An 18,221-nucleotide genomic window follows, 5' to 3' on the forward strand; every position below is an offset into this window, starting at 1 on the left:
GTGAGTGTACTGTACAATTTGTTTTCTTGGCGTTTTACGGGTGGACGGTTTTCTTTAGTCTTTGCCGATAACTGTCTGTAGAATATATGGCCGGCCTGCCTGTTAAACACGCGATAGGCTTAGGGAGAGAGCGGTTCGATTCCCGATCGCGCTGGCCGAAAATGACGTAGGCGAGTCTCTACAGGGCTATATCTTGTAAAGGGTCGCGCGTAGGGGTATGGTTCGTTTGAATTGTTTGTTTGCACAAGGGAGTCTACAATTCGGGGATACGCCGACCCCATCGTTCGTACCTTGAATTATGTCGACACGACGGTCACGTGACCGGTGCAGTAATTTTCGGAGGGCTATATCTTCGCAAAGGGTACGGTTTATTAGACATTTTTTGTTCATACAGGGGAAGTCCACACTTTGGGAGTTTAACCTCCTCATTCGGAGAATAAATCTTACCGTTTTGTGCCTGTTTAACCCCCAATGGTTTAGGGTCCTGATGACCTTAAACCATTGGGGAATTAAACGACTCTCGCACGATGTCACCATCGAGAAACTTGATTCACTACCGCTTCATAGCATATGCTGTTTATGTCAGAAACCTCGCGTTTCTTTATGCAACGCTCGAGAAGCGCTTTACAGAAACACTGAAACTGGTTTCTAATTGGCCAACACTGCTGGTGACGTCATTTCGCTACACTCTCGCTGCATAAAGAAACGCGGCCAATCGCAATGTTAGAGAAACGAATGCATCGCAAAACTCAAACAACGGTTAATATATGAAATAACTGGTTAATTTATATCTAAATTATCAAATTCTTTTTTTTCTTAAAACTTTTATTTTTTATTTTTTATTTGTTTGTTTTTGTGTAAGTTATACACGTCACTTCCTACGCATTATGAGATTTACGCCGCACCGCAACCACATTACCGTCCATTACAGTAATAAATTTGAATTCGATTTGCCACAGTTGGCATATTTAAATTAAATAAAATATACTTAATTTATATCTTTTATAATCAAAAAAGTTTTTATTACAAAAATCTCAGTCTAATTGCTAAATAAATAAAAAATCCCGAATAATATTAGCCATTAAGGAGTCATCTCTTCCAAACGCCCGTAGCGATTTCCATATTACCGTCCACTAGAGTAATAGTAATAATAATAATAATAATAAACAATCCAAAAGAGCAGCTACGTTTCGTCTAAATAAGCGTAAAAATAATAAAAAATTAATACACGAAATAATACGTAAAAATTGATTAAGTAAATTCTCAAAATGTAAAGAAAACAATTGTTAAAAATTTATCCGAAACGTGACGCAGCACTGACGTCATTTCCGCCCGATTATCCCTAAGAATTGCGTCGAGGGCTAAGCGAGGAGCGAAGAAGTTTAAATCGAAGGAACAATTTGTTATTCCTGACGGAAAGATGAGCTTCTTGGGTAAACTATTCGGCGGCGGCAAGTCTCAAGACAAGACCCCATCACCAGCCGAGGCCATACAAAGACTGAGGGACATAGAAGAGATGTTAATGAAGAAGCAGGACTACCTGGAGAAGAAAGTGGAACAAGAACTTGCCCTTGCCAAGAAGAACGGAAGGACCAACAGAAGAGGTGACTCGAAAACTCCTTTATCTTTATCGCCTTAATACTTGATTACGCACGGGAATGGCTGGTTCACACCACCCTGCGTGACTTGTGTTGAATAAAACAAACGTCACGCTGACCTTTGAGTTGGCATTTAATGCTTATTAAGGGTTGTAAAGGTTACGTGTTGAGTAATACCTCCCCTTTATAGGCATTACGAAGATAGGTGTATCTGGTCGGGGGCTTTTAAAGGGAGACGCCAGTTGTGAAGCTGTTATACTGTATAAAAGGCATTAGTAAGTTAATGCCTATTATACACCATTAATGGCATGACTTAAGTAACTGGTGCTGTCCTTTACACAAAGGTGTGACTAGGGGTAGGTGGGGCATATGCTAGATAAGGGGGAGAGTAATTAGGAAATTATTTGAAGTAAATCAGGAATAATACAAGAGGGTACCAAGCATGGGTGTAAAGCCTGGCTTGAATTAATTGGTCTCGAAACAAATTTGCCTTCAATCGAAGGACTGACCTCTCGAGGAACGTTTTATTTGACTCGGATGTTTTTGTTTGGTGACTAGCAATGCTTGGGCAGTAGAAGGCAAATGATCACCTGACAAAAACCTGTTTCTGTCTACATGTTGAAGCAGTTGCATTTACTAGTTCTTTCCGGGCTGAAGGGAAAGTAGGGATGGTATAGTGTGACTCTTCATTGATGTATCGTGTCTCGTCACTGTCCCGAACTTGCAGAATGAGTGGTTATGGTTAGATTTAAGTTTGTGCTGGGTGACGGAGGTTCTAGTTGTGTCCCTGTCTATAATGCATTACGAAGGTCACGCATTGTAGGCATTATAGTACTATAATATTGCCGTGTTGGGAAGAAGTGCCTATAACTGTTGTCGTGCCAATCTTTGTTGGTATTACTACATTTATAAAGTAATGCATATTGATAGGTATGTACTTGTGTTATTGCTTTTAAAGATAGTGTGTATCTTATAATAATAATCATAAAAGTTATAGGTGGCATAATGATATTGTAATGCCTGTGATGTATTGATTTATGGATGTGTAATACTTAAAATGTATCGTAGTATAATGCCTAAGAATTTTAGTTCGGTAATCTTTGTAGGCGTTATATTGTGATACATTGTAAGGCTTTGCAGGCATCGACAGTCGAATTGTGCTTTGACCCACTTTGCAATAATTTTCAGGTCTTTCGGAAGCCAAAGATTTAAAAAATGCCATCGCTGCAAGTAAAACTTTGCCATTTAATTTTAGTAATATTTAGTTAAAATATGTCTAGTTAGGTCTTCAGAAGTAAATTTCTTCTGTACTGTTTATGCATTAGTGGTTCTGTTGCAGGGTACTTGCAGTCTTACAGGCCTAGTATTGATGTACATGCAGTAAAAATGTTGCTAGAGGTTTCAAACTTTATAAAACCTATTTTCTTAAATAAATTTCTCTTAGTTCTAGTCAGTCTCTAGACAATTACCATTGTGGATTATCTTATGAGGTGGAGTCGTGCCATATTTTTTCAATTGAGAAAAATGGAGAGCCAAATAAGTACGAAAGCAATGCAAAATGTGTAAGAGATGGTCAATAAGTGAGAAAACTGTAGTGTTACAATCGATAGAGAATTTTACATTTGAACCTGTTGAGCTGTGATGCAGTCTACCGTCAATTTTTTGGATTAAAGAGACTATTACTAGATCAGAATTTAACATATTAATTTAAGAGGTTCTACAGCCAAATCTAAGACGAGTCTGTACTTGATTGTAAATCGGTATTGTCTGCACAGCCATCTGAAAGCAGACTGCATCATCATAGTGAATGATACATAATCATACCTGTTGTTATTTAATGGTTAGCGGTATTAGTTTGTTTGATTTTTGCATGTTTTAATTCTACAATTATAGAATACTGCATGTGTAAATGGTTACGGTGTTTCCGAATTTAATATTAAGTGCCCTCCTAAGCACGAAACGTTCGTAGACTTCATTTTAGCTAAGAAGTCTGGCGGATCTTAGAGCGTATTGACAAGTTTAATTATATTACACTTTTATTTAAATTATTTAAGTTTTTCTTGCAAAATGTTCGATATTTAATTTCTAATTTTTGATTTTAATTTTAAGAGAGGAAAGTCGTAGAGAGTCTCGTCGGAGAATATTTAAATTAATGCATTGCACGAAGACCGTAGAACTTGCCGTTCCGATTACGGATTATTAAAAACACATTAAACTTGTATAAAGAAAATTACAATAGTAGATTTGTGTACTCGATGGGATATTTTATGATTGAGATATTCAATCCACATTTAAAGTGTTTTTCTTACACAATTGCATTATTACATGCTAAATTTAATAATAAAATGCTACTTAGATGAGAGAGAAACTAAAATTTATCAAGTTTAGTTGATCTTCCAAGTCAAAATTTTTTTTTGCTTTCGAGTTTATAGGTAAAGAGTAGGTTCAATGTTTATTTATGTAAGAGATTTAAGTTGGACATAACCAATAATTCAATAGCTCTTTAGACTACTGATCATGTCTGCCACATCTCTAAAGCAGGGGTGGCCAACTTTTGTGCACATAAGATCTACTTTTTATCGTAAAAATGTGTCACAATCGACTTGTTGTCATAGGCATAGTCTAAATGGGGAGGGGGAAGTGTGAAATACAGTAGAGAGTCGAAAATCGGCATCAATTGGGGACTGGGGTTGTTCAGATTAGGGATTTGTTCCGATTACGGTCTATGTACGAAAAAATATATTAACCTGTCCGATGTTCAAATTTTTCTCTGTTGCGTGTCGCTTCGTGTTGAATTTTCGTCGATTTTAAGCCTAACGAAAATTTTTATAATAATAATCGAGGCTATCGTATCGTTAAAAATTATTTCTGCATTTTGTACAAACAAAATAAATATATTGAAGAATATAAAAACATGAAAATTATACTTTAGAAGTAAATTTAGTATCAAAAACGTTTGATTCAGCACGACACAGTCAGACTGAAAATCGTGCCGATTATCGGGCGATTCCGATTACCAGGGTGCCGATTTTCGACTCTCTACTGTACATACTATGTTTATACACTGTTTCAGTACGAAGTGCACTCACTGCTTATGAGTTGAGTCATAACTTCATGCATACAGTTGCGTTCGGTTACAAATATAATACATTAAGTCAAGACATCGCTAGCGATCGACCAAAATTGGCTTGGCGATCGACCCGGTCGATCGCGATCAACTTGTTGGCCACCCCTGCTCTAAAGCATCGTGCATTGCTAGAAACTTAAGCATGTATTACCTGTGTAAACCAGAATTACATGGTAACGAATACTTTTGCTTTGGTTTTGAACAGGTTTTACCATAATTAAATGTCCAGTGTTTGTTTTTTTTCGAAGCTATGGTAAATAAAATGACTTAAAAATCGTGAAGAAAGATTGACGACAATCGCGATGCAGACGGTTTGAATGCATGCTACGTGCAGTACTATTTGGCAATTCAAAGAATAAAACTTGTTACATTTTTTTGCCTTCTCTTATAATTCTACCTGCATTAATGTGCTGGAAAACCATTGGTATATCTACATATACATAAATTTAATCATTTTTCTAGATGCAAAGGTCTGCTTGGTTTTGGAAGTTAAACTTGGAAATATATTTCACTTGTGAGAGTTGTGTTTGAACTCAATTTTACCAAATTAATTCTAATTATTAAAGTATTTAAGAAATTTTGTCTACGTATAGGTAAAGTTTCCATTGTATGGTGTAGAAATATAAAGTCTTCTACGATAAATTGCTTGTCAAATGGGTTTTTTTTCCATAATTAGGCCGACTATAGGCGAATAAGTTAAAGTACGCCTTGTTTATTTCCGAATTGGTTTTGTTTGTTTATTGACATTTGCTTAGCTGCATCGTCCTCTATTGTTCATGTGTAAAGTTCAAGGTAAAGTTTAGATAAATCTGTGTCCCTGTTTTTCAGTTTGATTCTGTAGCTGCTTCCTGTAATTGTTTTTTTAAAAATAATTTAGTGTATGTTGTTTTGTTAAAAGAAGTTTTTACGTGCATGCTTTCATTTTTATTTGCTTTCTCTTCCTTAGCACATTAAGTTATAAAAATTTTCTTATTGAAAGTTTTATATATCAGAGTGTACTAAGAGATTTTGAAACTCGTCTGACGTCGTTTCCAATGGCAGTTCTTCTTTAATAAGAATTTGAAAGCTTTTTCAAATATTCTTCGACAAATTGCCTACGCTAAACATATATGTTTGCGGAAGAAATTGTCATTTAACTTGTCTGACATTGTGGCGAATGATTCATTTAAATCAAGTGGGGAAATCCTTGGTGACAGAATGAATCGTGATGATAAAGAGCGGTAATGTAACATAGTTCAATTACACTTCTGTGTGTAACTATTGATAAATTACAATGAACGTGCTTTCACAAACTGCTTTAAGTCTGTTCTAATCTCAGAGTCATCTAATCCGAGTTAGGTAAACTGCGTTACCTAACTCTGATTAGATGACTCTGAGATATCGGAAGAAAATGTAATGCTTGAATCCGTTAAGAGTCGGCTTTATTCTGATTTAAACTCCTTTTGGCCCCGTAATTCCCATCAGAATCTATACAAAGTGAACATGAGAGATTACAATAGATATTTATTGTTTCTCGTCAGATCTGTCGTTCAAAACTAGCAATGTGCGATTACGTCAACCAGAATAAAAGAATTAATTTAGCTAATTATTTTCTGGATCGTAGGAATATCTATAATGTCTAGAGGTGTGTTTTTCACGGTCGGCATTGAGTATTAAAGTTTATAGTTTTGCACGTTATAAAATTTACCGATAAGTTTCTGAAAATCTCTGGCATTAAAATGTTTGATATTCAAACAAACTGCCCGATTATTTGTATCAATCTGATTGTTAAATTAGACTCCTTACTGCCCGGCGAGTAATCCGGCAGTTTGTTTTGGAATTAGTAATCGAATAGGGTCGAGGTATGTGCTATCAAAGGTTTATGATACGGATTCTGAAGAAATTTCAAGAATGAAAGAATTATTGCTGGAAATAAAGGCAATTTTCTGCCTGAAAATTCTTCTTGACCTTTCGTGACCCAAATAGTCATCCACCGATCCGTCAAAATTTGTTTTCCTACTGCATGACCCTCCATTGAAGTTATTTGAAAATTTTATCCTGTTTTTATTTCAACTTCTGTTTCGGACACATAAAGTTATAATTTATACTAAACTTCTCTTAAAATGCATTAATTGAATACTTAATTAAATTTGTATTAACTTTTATCCGAAGAACTACATTATCGCGTTTTTTGAACTTTGTTATCTTATCGTTGGTCTTTTATCAGTTTGTTGATAATGGTTACAAATTGTAAGTAAATATAAGTACATTACTTGACTGAAAATAATAGCCTGAAAGTCATTAATTTGTGGTGAGAAATTAATTTATAATCTAAAGTTTATTTTTTTTAATCAAAATTTGGTTTTCGGAGTTAAGTCAGACAATCTGCAAATGGTCAGGCTGTAATAATTATATACAAAGTAATTTGAGTAGAGATATGTGGTATTATTATATATCTAATTATGAACTTAGCCATATTTTAGCCCAGTAATTTGACAGTTTGTCTAGCTTCAAACAAACCTACAAGTATAGAATCTGTGAGTGTGTGCTTTGCTACTGTGTTAATTCCTACCACTTGCCGACTCTTGAACATTTGATGTATGTCGAATTTCGGTTGAAATATTAAAATATGCTACCGATTTTTTCCTGGATCCAAAGGCAATCCTTTGACACAACCCGAAATTGCGATTTCCTCGAATAAAACACGAGTGAAATCTACAGCTTTGCGGAGGATACATTTCGGTGCCTCAGAATAAGTGTAAAATCCACGAAATGCATCCCTGATCCTCCCCTTGGGAAACATTAGTAAATATTGCTATTGGAAAAATTTATTTTTATATCAAAGTATATTAGTATTTGTTGGAGAATTATTCTGGAATTTCGACTTGGAACACGTCTGATGGACAGCAGATGTTCGGAATTTGGAACGGACTTAAAAGCTTTTTACATTCGTATGTTTTTATGACAAGTAGATGCCCTCGACGATCCGGGAGGCTCGAGAGTACCACAAGTTGTGTTTTGATTTGTGCTTATTTAATATCTGTTCTCTATTAAAAATAAACCAGGGGGATGGTTAATTTATTTAAAATAAACATGTAGAAGAAACAAAGTTCTTCACAATCGTCTTTCTAATCCCACAGGAATGACAGTGTTACTCGGTAGACTCGATCTTTATTTTGAGGCCATTCTCGCGGTTGTTCTCTGGTGGTGGTAGAATTTAAAGTTGCCATTTTACAATTGTAATTTAAATTGTATCATAATATCCTTATCACATAGCTTCAATAACTCTAAGCAATTAATATTCAATGTACAGTACTTATTTTTGAGATGGCGACTTATTTGTTACACAGGGATAACAAAGTGATGCAACATGTTTGAAACGTTGTCTATTGCAGAAGATACAAAGGATAAGTTAGAATATTAAATCTATTAGGAATAATTTTTCTTAATCCTTTTTTATCTACCAATGTCTAGTATTTATGAAAATTAATTTAATCTTACCTAATTTTAATATACAGGTACTCCTCACTTTACAACCTATCTGCTTAACGACCACTCGCACTTACGACCAATCGAGTTTTGACCTGCAATTAGGGGAATCCCCTTTCTCAGCTTGAGCTTCGGTCAGTGGCAAATGGTGATATGCACACTAAACGTACTATAATAGGCTTGCACATACTATAATAGTCTTTTTATGAATGAATTTGAAGTTTGTTGCATAATTTGGATAATTTTACAACAATCCTATATTTCCGGCGCAAGCTCCTCGCTTATCGACCAATTCGCTTAACGATGTATTCGTCGGAACAGAACTCTGTCGTAAAGTGAGGAGTACCTGTATTAAAAATTATTAGGTAGGTGGCACAGATGTGAGAATGCGACTGTCATAGAGAAATTGTGTAAAGCAGCATTTGCAAAGATATGTTCTATGAATTGTAATAACATATATACTGAAATTTATATTTTTTTAATATTAAAATATAGGGTTTTTTTATTTGTGGGTTTAACAAACGTCAAGGTGATTTGTCGGTCGTGCTTTAATTTTTAAATACAATAAAATAAAATGAAACTTAAGAAGGCCTTAACTGTAAAATTAAGTTGGGAATGTTACTTTTCCGCAAGCATAGATTTAAATGAACTGAAAATCCAGTCGAATATATATCTCTTGGCAAATTATAACGTTTTTGATTGTTTTTACCGTACGGGGTGATGCGGCCCTTTGTATGTCCGTTTTAAAATGAAGGATAGAAAGTTATGTCAAAAATCCAAAAAGTTTTGATTAGTGAATCAGGTATGCTCTATCAAATGGTGATGTTTGTTTTCAGCTTGTGATACCGACTGGAAGTGGGAATTTTTACATGGAATGTAAAAATGATGTGGATTAATGCAAAAAAAAATTTTGTTTGCAAATACCTGCATCAACCGTAAAAGGTTTTTGAAAGTATGGTGCATGGAGAAAAATACCATAAAACTAAGAAAATACCTCATTAAGAACCATTGACATGGACAAAAATCTTGGCACCAATAATCATGTGTAATTGATGCTACATGATAGGTTTGTGTACATAAATTATTCTGGCATAATCTATTTTGTGCCAATTTTAAGCACGGTTTGGTCTAAATGTTCAAATATAGCATTGTTCTCGCCGACACGAGCTTCCACTCTGCTCAGACATGGCTATGTAAATCACTACATTTTTTGATAGGTGTGTAACTGAAAGTGAGAACTTGATGACCATTTCATGGAGCGTACCTTTTTTTACTTATGAAAAGTTTTACGATTTTTGACAAAACTTGCATCCTGTCATTTAAAAGGGAAGGTGTACAGGGGATGTGTCACTACTGTCTATCATAGTGGATGGTTGTTCATACACGAGCGATATATACGGAATGATATATTGTCGGTAGGTTGAGACGACGACAATAAAATGATTTGACTTGTTTCTGAACTGATATACTGTGGCCACAGTATATCAGGTGTATAAGCTTAAATCTGCTGCTTTTTAGTCAGAAAAACACATGCTTTTTTCATAGAAAGCCATTTTTGGATGTCTTTGTAAGAATCAAAGTGCCGCTTGGCGAGTGTGTGGCCCATCAATGAAAACAGGTGATAGTCGGAAGGGGCCAGGTCTGGTGAGTAAGCAGGATGGGGTAGCACCTCCCAGTCGAGTGTCTCCAAGTAGTTTCAGACCAATGTTGATGCGTGCGATGGTGTGTTGTCGTCGAGAAAAATCAGCTTGTTGTCTTTGCTGATAATCCAGCCTTTTTTCACACAGAGACGGTGCAATTTGATCAGTTGTTGTTGGTAGTGGTGGGCATCAACAGTTTCACCAGGTTTCAACAGCTCATAGTAGACGATACCCTGCTGATCCCACCAAATGCACAGCATTGTCTTCCATCCGAAGCGATTTGGTCTTGGGGAAAATGTTGATGGTTTGCCTGGATCAACCTACAATTTCTTGCATTTAGGATTCTCGAAATATATCTGCTTTTCATCGCCTGTTACAATCTGCAGAAACGGCTTTCTTTTTTGTCTGGCAAGCAAGATTTCGCATGTGTTTTGGCGTTGCTTTATCTGCCTATTGTTCAATTCATGCAGCACCCACTTTCCAATCTTCTGAATTTTTCCCATGGCACGTAGACGCATGGAAATGGCTGGTTAGTAATACCCAATTGCTCGGCAAGCATCTTTTTGCAATTGGGTATTGTCCTCGTCCAAAAGAGCCTGCAATTGATGGTCCTCAACCTTCCTGGGTCGATTTTCACACTTCTTGTCGCTCAGGTCGAAATTGCCGTCTTTGAACCGACGAAACCAATCTCTGCACGTGGTTTCCGATAAAGAACTGTCGCCTTAGGCCTGCACAAGCAATCGATGTGCTTCGGCAGCCGATTTCTTCAAATTGAAGCAGAAAAGCAGGGCTTGCCGCATATGCTCTTTTTCTGGCACAAAACTAGACATGATTACCAAAGGAAAAATGTGTGTTGTATGAAATTGCTGCTGATGCACACTGATTAATGTTGACAAATGTGAAAATCATCAAAAAAACAAGTATGGCATCTCCATGGTAGCTTAATACGCTCGCTCACGCTATCTATTAGCAAACAGTGGATTTAAGCTTATACACCTGGTATATAAGTGAATGTTTGTAATAATAAATGGTTTATTAATATTACAACCCAATACAATCAAGCCCAATTTGTTTTTTTAAGGGAACCAAGAAGAAAACATACGAGTGAAGCTACGTTTGATTACTTTTGCAGTGAATTGCTGTCGTGAAAGTACAACACAAACTAACACCATAAATCAATATCAATATATACGAATGATCAAAATACCGTAATTTCCTATTTCTTTGTGGTGGTGATGTGCTAAAATGTTAAATGTTTCGTAGTAGTAAGTGTTGATGTGGCTGCTTCCTCACAATACTTTATCATTTGTTGTTACAGAGAGAGCTTTCTAAATTCATTTGTTTTAACAAAATTTAAAGCCGAGAACCAATTTCTTTTAAGCATTCTACTTTTAATTTGGCTTTTTATCTATGGCTTTGATATAGCGATGATCTTACTTGTTTGTAAAAATGGAAATATTCCTTGTTCGTTCCTAAAATAACTGTTTAAAGTAAGTAAAAATTAATGGCAAATAGTAAGATTTGGATAGTTGTATCTTAAAGTTGAATGCCCTTAAATTTAAATTAAGAAGAAAAAACCTGTTTTATTAAAAAATGAATATTATTTTCAGATATTTTGGTTCTTAAGGAAGATGACAATAAAGTATTTTTTGTATTTCAGTTGCCATACAGGCTCTGAAGAGGAAGAAACGTTACGAGAAACAGCTGGGACAGATCGACGGCACTCTGACTACCATCGAATTCCAGCGTGAGGCTCTTGAAAATGCCAACACGAATACGGAAGTGCTAAAAATCATGGGCATAGCAGCCAAAGCTCTGAAGGGTACTCATTCGGACATGTACGTAAAACTGAATTTGTTACAAAAAAATGTACTTTTTTACATTCTTTACACACATTTTATAATAATTTTAAACATCTGACTCAATATAGAAACTTGTGAATGTAAACTACAGATATGGGCATTTAATGACAGGGATGCATTCTGAGAAATACATCGTTAAACAATTTTATAAAGCAAACATCGTAGTGTACTCGGACAAAACTTACGTAGTATAGTCTATAGCAGGGGTGGCCAACAAGTCGATCGCGATCGACCGGTCGATCGCCAAGCAAATTTTGGTCGATCGCTAGCGATGTCTTGACTTAATATATTATATTTGTAACCGAACACAACTGTATGCATGCAGTTATGACTTGACTCATAAGCAATGAGTGCACTTTGTACTGAAACAGTGTATAAACATAGTATGTATTTCACACTTCCCCCTCCTCACTTAGACTATGCCTATGACAACAAGTCGATCGCGACACATTTTTACGATAAAAAGTAGATCTTATGTGCACAAAAGTTGGCCGCCCCTGGTCTATAGGCTAAACGTAACAATTGTAATCCACGTTTTTTGTTATTCAGCGTAGCGCTTGCTATCCGCTAGCGGATATGTGAAATATTTAACTTCCTGCTGATGTGTTAGAAGGAACACAACAGCGAACATTCCGCTAACTAAAATGGATGGCATTTTCACTGCATCTGTTCTAAATGTTTTAAGTATTTGTTCTGAATCTGTTGTAAATCCAAACTCGAAGTTTTTCAAAAATGACTATGATGAGCCAGAAGACTCATCATTAATAGCAGCCATCGATTCTAACGAATATAGGGAAGATAGATATAAAATATCTGGCTACATGCATGACATCATGCCAAGATACAGCGACGATATTTTCAAAAGCCATTTTCGTCTAACAAGAAGCACCGCCGAGGTGAGTGACAAAAGATATATTTATTTTGGTTTAATTTTAATCTAATAATGATAGTTAAAATATTTTTAAAATATTTTAACTATCTCTGTCGCTCAAATTTACACTCAATTTGAGGACAGGTGTTAATGAATTGATTAAAAAAATAACAAAGAACCGATAATGATAAATGACAAATACCACCATTCGAATATGTTATTTTGACTGCATAACAAAACAAAATTTCCTGGACTCCTGTACATATTTCATACTATTTTAAATTTTATAGATTTACAATACTAACTTTGGCATTATTGTTTTTTTAGATTTTGCTATCTATGCTGCCACAGGAACCGGCAAGGAGAAAAGCACGAATTCCTAAGGAAGCATCTGTTTTATTTTCTCTGGTTTATGGGAAACCAGGAGAGCTACCGTGGTGTATGTGACCGCTTCGGGTTAGGATTTGCTAGTGGCCACAGAGAATTTACAAAATTCTGTACATCAATCTGTGCTTTGTCAAACTCAGTCATTAGGATGCCACAGGGTTTTGAGATTGAGAGGATAAGACAAGGATTTGAGAAACTTAGAGTGAAACCATTTCCAGGAACAATCTGTTGCATCGATGGCACCCATACTGCCTTTTCTGTGAATAAAGAAGAAAAAAATGATCATATAAATAGAAAAGGTTATCCTAGTGTAATCCTACAGGCTGTATGTGATCATGAGTTGAAATTTTTGGACATTTATGCAGGTTGGCCAGGCTCTGCAAATGATGCTAGAGTTTTTAGAAACAGTCCATTATTTAAAAATATGGAAGAGAGAGAGGATTTTATCCCTTCAGACTGCCACATTCTTGGTGACTGTGCCTACCCATTGAACAATAATGACACCATATAAAAACAATGGTCATTTAACAAGAAAGCAGAAGTTCTTCAATAAAAGTCTGAGTTCTACACGAGTCGTAATAGAACAAACCTTTGCGCATCTGTTTGGACGATTTCGGAAGCTAATTTACATCTATGTACGAAGAAGGGAATTTGTTCCAGATGTGATTGTAGCTGCCTGCGTTCTACAGTAACCTATGTATTATGCATAATGATTTTTCATCTGACGTATATGATCAACTGGATTTACTTTCTTGCCACGGTACAGAACAGTCTGGTGCAAATATTGATAAGAATGCCAGTGGTGCATATAAAAGGGATCAAATTGCAGATTACCTTTTTAATTTAGTGTGTGTATAATATCTTTTTACCGCAAATCAGACAAAAATAATCATATTTTCTTGTAATAGTTTATATTTATTCAGATAACTAATTGTTATAAAACATTTAATCCCTTTTTTGGTTAGAATTGTTTTAAGAATTAGCTAAATTTTTGTGTAATGTCTTATTAATAACACTTGTGGTCTACTTACATTAAATTAAATTCACATTATTCTCTTAAGAAAAAATGTACAAATGATTTATATCAACATTAGTTTTAAGCAAAAAAAACATTCAAATTAATAAAACTTTTATTTGCAATTTGTTTTTGGTACATTTTGTAATAATCCAACTAGTTTTTCCAAAACCTGTATTTTCCTAGTCTCCAATTCCTTATGTTCCTGCCATCTTTCATTTTCCTTTTTTTCTCTCTCCTCTCTCTTCCTATCTCTGCATTTCATATCTTCAACATACCACAATGGTGGCTCATTCCGATTTCTTTTTCTACTTTGAATTAATTCACTTTCATCTTTTTCTTTCAGACTAGCTATACAATCATTTTCATTATTCAATAACTGTGTACAAGAGGTTTGAGTGGCCACGGGAGCTGAATTTACTGGAACTGTCGAATTTTCAGTACTTGTAATACTGACAATCTCTGTTTTGGGCACAGGTAATTTCAGTTAGCACACCTTGAGTACATTCATTCATAAAATCTATGCTTTTGGAATTAATTTTTGATGAAGATTTCATATAATTAATTGGCGGATTTGTGTCAATATTCCTACCAAAAGTTTCATGCAATTCTTTAAAATATTCCCATCGTATTTTGCCTTCTCCAGACGTTTTGCTTTTATCAACGTTTTTTCTGTATGTAATTATGAGATTTCTCCACTTGTGGTCACAATCTGAACCTGTAAATGCAAAACCCTCTTTGCATAATTTATCTGCTATTTTAGCCCAGAGCTTTGTTTTTACTTGAGATTTTTGAAAGTCGTCTTCCAAATCTATTCTAGTTGCTATTAACAGTTTTACTGCTGCATCAGTCCATTCCGCTGCAAGCAAATATTTAAATTAATTTGCAAGATCTGTTACTTTGGTAAATATTTGAAATCATGTATACCCATCACAATTACCTTTACTTTTATTATCCATTCTTTTTGAAGGACCTGGAGAGCTGACCACAACAGAGTTTTCTTGTAGATCAGTATGATTGTCATCAATAATGAGAATTTGTTCTCCACATTCTAAAAACAATGTCATACAATTTCATTATACTTGCATACAAGTTATCAATTAATTATTTTTCAGATTAAATGTACTTACCGAAAGTTCCATTATTTTCAGAAAATACTTTCCATAACTTTATTTGTCTCCAATTAAGAATGTCTGTGCCTTCACGCAAGCCTAGGTCAGCTGCACTGAATGATGTCTGGAGTTCTTTAAAATAATTTTTGATATTGGTTGCTGTTCCTAATGAAAATATGAAGCATTTACTAGTTTTAAAACAAAATTATACTCGGTAAATAATTAATTACTGATTATTACCTAATATTTTATAATGCCATAGATTGCATTATAAAATATAGGTAGTAATAAATAAAATTTATGTAATGGTTTTACTGAAAGTTTCGACATTGGGTTATATAATGCTAATTATAAAATCTTCTGATGACCAAGTAGCCTACAAAGAAAGATCGGTCGTCAAGAAAGTTTGTATTCTGGATCACGAAGTGATTAAATGGTGGTTCCCTTAAAATTTATTTTTACATAATTGCCATTCGACGAAATTCTACAATTGCTAATTATTATATTATTACTTGATATCTAAAATCAAGATACAAATAAGATAAGTAAGAAATTCAGTTTACGTATCTGACATACGAAGACGAAAAATTACGCCTGTCATACTCATTCAGATAGACAAAAGTTAAAATATATTTATTTTTACTTGTTTGAAAATTTTCATAAGTTCTTTCATCAATATTTTAAAAAAAATTTTGATTATTTAGTTCAATTAAAACAGTCAAACGTGGCACCGCCATCTTCGCTTGTTCTCTTAGCAAAAAGTTAGCGCTTCTTAACCTCGCTAACGAAATTTTGTAAGTGTTTTGAGATGGCCCTGCAAGCGAGCTAAAATATGGAACGAGTTTTATCACTGTGCTGACATCTCGCTGAAATAATTGGAATACAGTCAAACCTGTTTTTATGCGGGGGATAGGGACCGCATTAAAAAAAATAAAATCTCACGAAACTTCACGAATGGCTGTAAATAATAGTTTTCGCAACACAATTAAAAAAAATAATTTTTTTATGCGGTCAACAGGGACCGCATAAAAAAAGTCTCACATAGAAAATAACTCAAAACCGTACGAAATAGAATTTATTGACAAACAGATGTCAGCACTTGACTGCATCGTCTGGTCTATCGTCTGTTTTACATATTTTTGTCCAGGTGGTGTTTTGTTGACTTAAAAAGTAAATTATTTCATTTTTCGCATATTCATCAGCAATAATATTACTATAATAAGTGCATTTGTGCTATAATAAGTTTATTTAGCTATAATAAGTCAACGTGAGACATGACGAATCGCACGAGACTAGTCGCCAACTATACCGCACAAATTAAAAATTTGCATTAAAAAAATCGCACAAATAAAAATCGCACATAAAAAGAGCGCATAAAAACAGGTTTGACTGTACATGGAATGCAATGATCTACATATGTTTAGATACATGAATACTTAACAGAAGAAAGGTACAGGAGGGTAGAAAATTTTTCAGTTCTGTTATCTTGTGTGTGGTCTGTCATTAAGCGGTGCATACCTGTACATATACAGGACCTTTCAAAAAGAATGCTACCATTTTAAATTATTGTAATTATACTAATTATTAACGAAGTATGCAACGTACAATAGATAGAATAATCATCAATTTCGTCTACCATCTTCATTTAAATGTTTTTTGTAGAAAGTGCCATAAATAAAATGGCAACTCCTCGACAGAGGCTTTGTTCTGCAGTGTGCAAAGTTGAAATCCGTTATCGTGCAACAATGTTTGCCACCATGTACTACAGAACGCAACGTGCTTTTTCTGTTAGTCAACATTTTTGTTTACGGTGCTTCCTAGTAGACAGACACATGTCAAATGTGGATAAGAGAAGAAACTTTGTTCACTCTGTCGATTGGTTAATGTCGTATATGTCTCGCATAATAATTGTCAAGCTGTATTAGAAAGAAAAAAGCTGCTACGTTTAACATTAACAAGCTGATTTAATGCCAAAAAGAAATGTCTCTCTATAAAAGTTCAAAGTCTACAACAGAACAAGAAAAGGTGAGATCGAAACTGCACACGACCCTTTTTGACGACCGTTGTGAAAAGGCAACAAACGTATGCAGCGATGTGCTGCAGGAAAAGACCGAGGCGCATTCACCTCAACAATAACTAACATAGAGTAATTTTAAAATGGTAGCATTTTGCTTTGGGAGACACTTTGAGAAAATTAAACTATTAGATAAGAATTTATATTCTGATATGTTTTGACTTTAGGAAGCTCCCGAAGTGTAAAATTTAACTCTGATACATTTTGGAATGAAAATGTTTAGTAAATTAATACTTTTGGGCTGTTAGATTGTGAATTTTTCTCCTTCTTTCATTTCATTTAATGCTAGTTATAAAGCTCATAAATGCTGGACTTTTGTAAATAATTTCGTTCTGAGAAAGTAACTTGAATCAAAGTAAAGCAAACTAGATAAATTTAATTTTCATCAATGCATACATTACTTTCAAGCAACTTTCCCTATTTACTTCTGCTCAACTCATTTAGGGATCGTCTATTAATACTGTGCACAGTTTAAGGGTGGAGGGAGGACACGAAAAGTATATCGTATATGATGAGAAGAGGGGTCGAGACATCGTCTACCTGGACTTTTTTTAATGGTATTAGTGGCATACAAATCTGTTCTTATAAGCCTGTTTTACTAATTGCATGCATAAACTCAGAAAATATTAGTAAATTTCCCAGAACTTCAAGGGTGATCCGTGAATTATTGTATACTTAGTTAAACGAGAAGAATTTTTCAAAGTTATTGTTATACACAACAGAGGAGGATCAAAAATTTTGCATCCTTCAAAATGTTTAGTTTGAAACTCCCCTATTGAAAATGAGCTTTCGAGTTTACTGCATTTTCAATGACTCGCTTAGGGACGAACGATTTTAAATGTGATCTGTAGAGGGTGTCTGTTAATATATTCTTAATTAAATTTTCCTTTATTAAATGTGTCGATTGAAAGCAACTTGCGATACATTTAAGCGTTAGGTTAATTTTTATCCTGCAAAATTTACTTCAAGGAGTGACGATTATAGGGAAAATTTAAACATTCAAAGAGAATTTTTAAAAAATTTATTAAGTAATTCAAAGATTGATTTGATTCAATTGGTGTAGATGT

The 18,221-nt window shown here is 34.6% G+C and overlaps 1 protein-coding gene across 1 annotated transcript in view; it reads left to right on the forward strand.

Annotated features, from left to right (window-relative positions):
- The first annotated feature begins 1,327 nt into the window (after positions 1 to 1,327).
- shrb (charged multivesicular body protein shrub) overlaps positions 1,328 to 18,221 on the forward strand; it is a 32,121-nt gene continuing 15,227 nt past the window's right edge. The window contains exons 1-2 of the mRNA XM_067265727.1: positions 1,328 to 1,604; positions 11,494 to 11,671. Coding sequence (XP_067121828.1) covers positions 1,421 to 1,604; positions 11,494 to 11,671 — 362 coding nt within the window. The 5' untranslated portion in view covers positions 1,328 to 1,420. The remainder of the gene's footprint in view (positions 1,605 to 11,493; positions 11,672 to 18,221) is intronic.

The sequence above is a fragment of the Centruroides vittatus genome, unplaced genomic scaffold (genome assembly GCF_030686945.1).
Source record: "Centruroides vittatus isolate TY-2023 unplaced genomic scaffold, ASM3068694v2 contig_2425, whole genome shotgun sequence".
Classification (NCBI taxonomy): Eukaryota; Metazoa; Arthropoda; class Arachnida; order Scorpiones; family Buthidae; genus Centruroides; species Centruroides vittatus.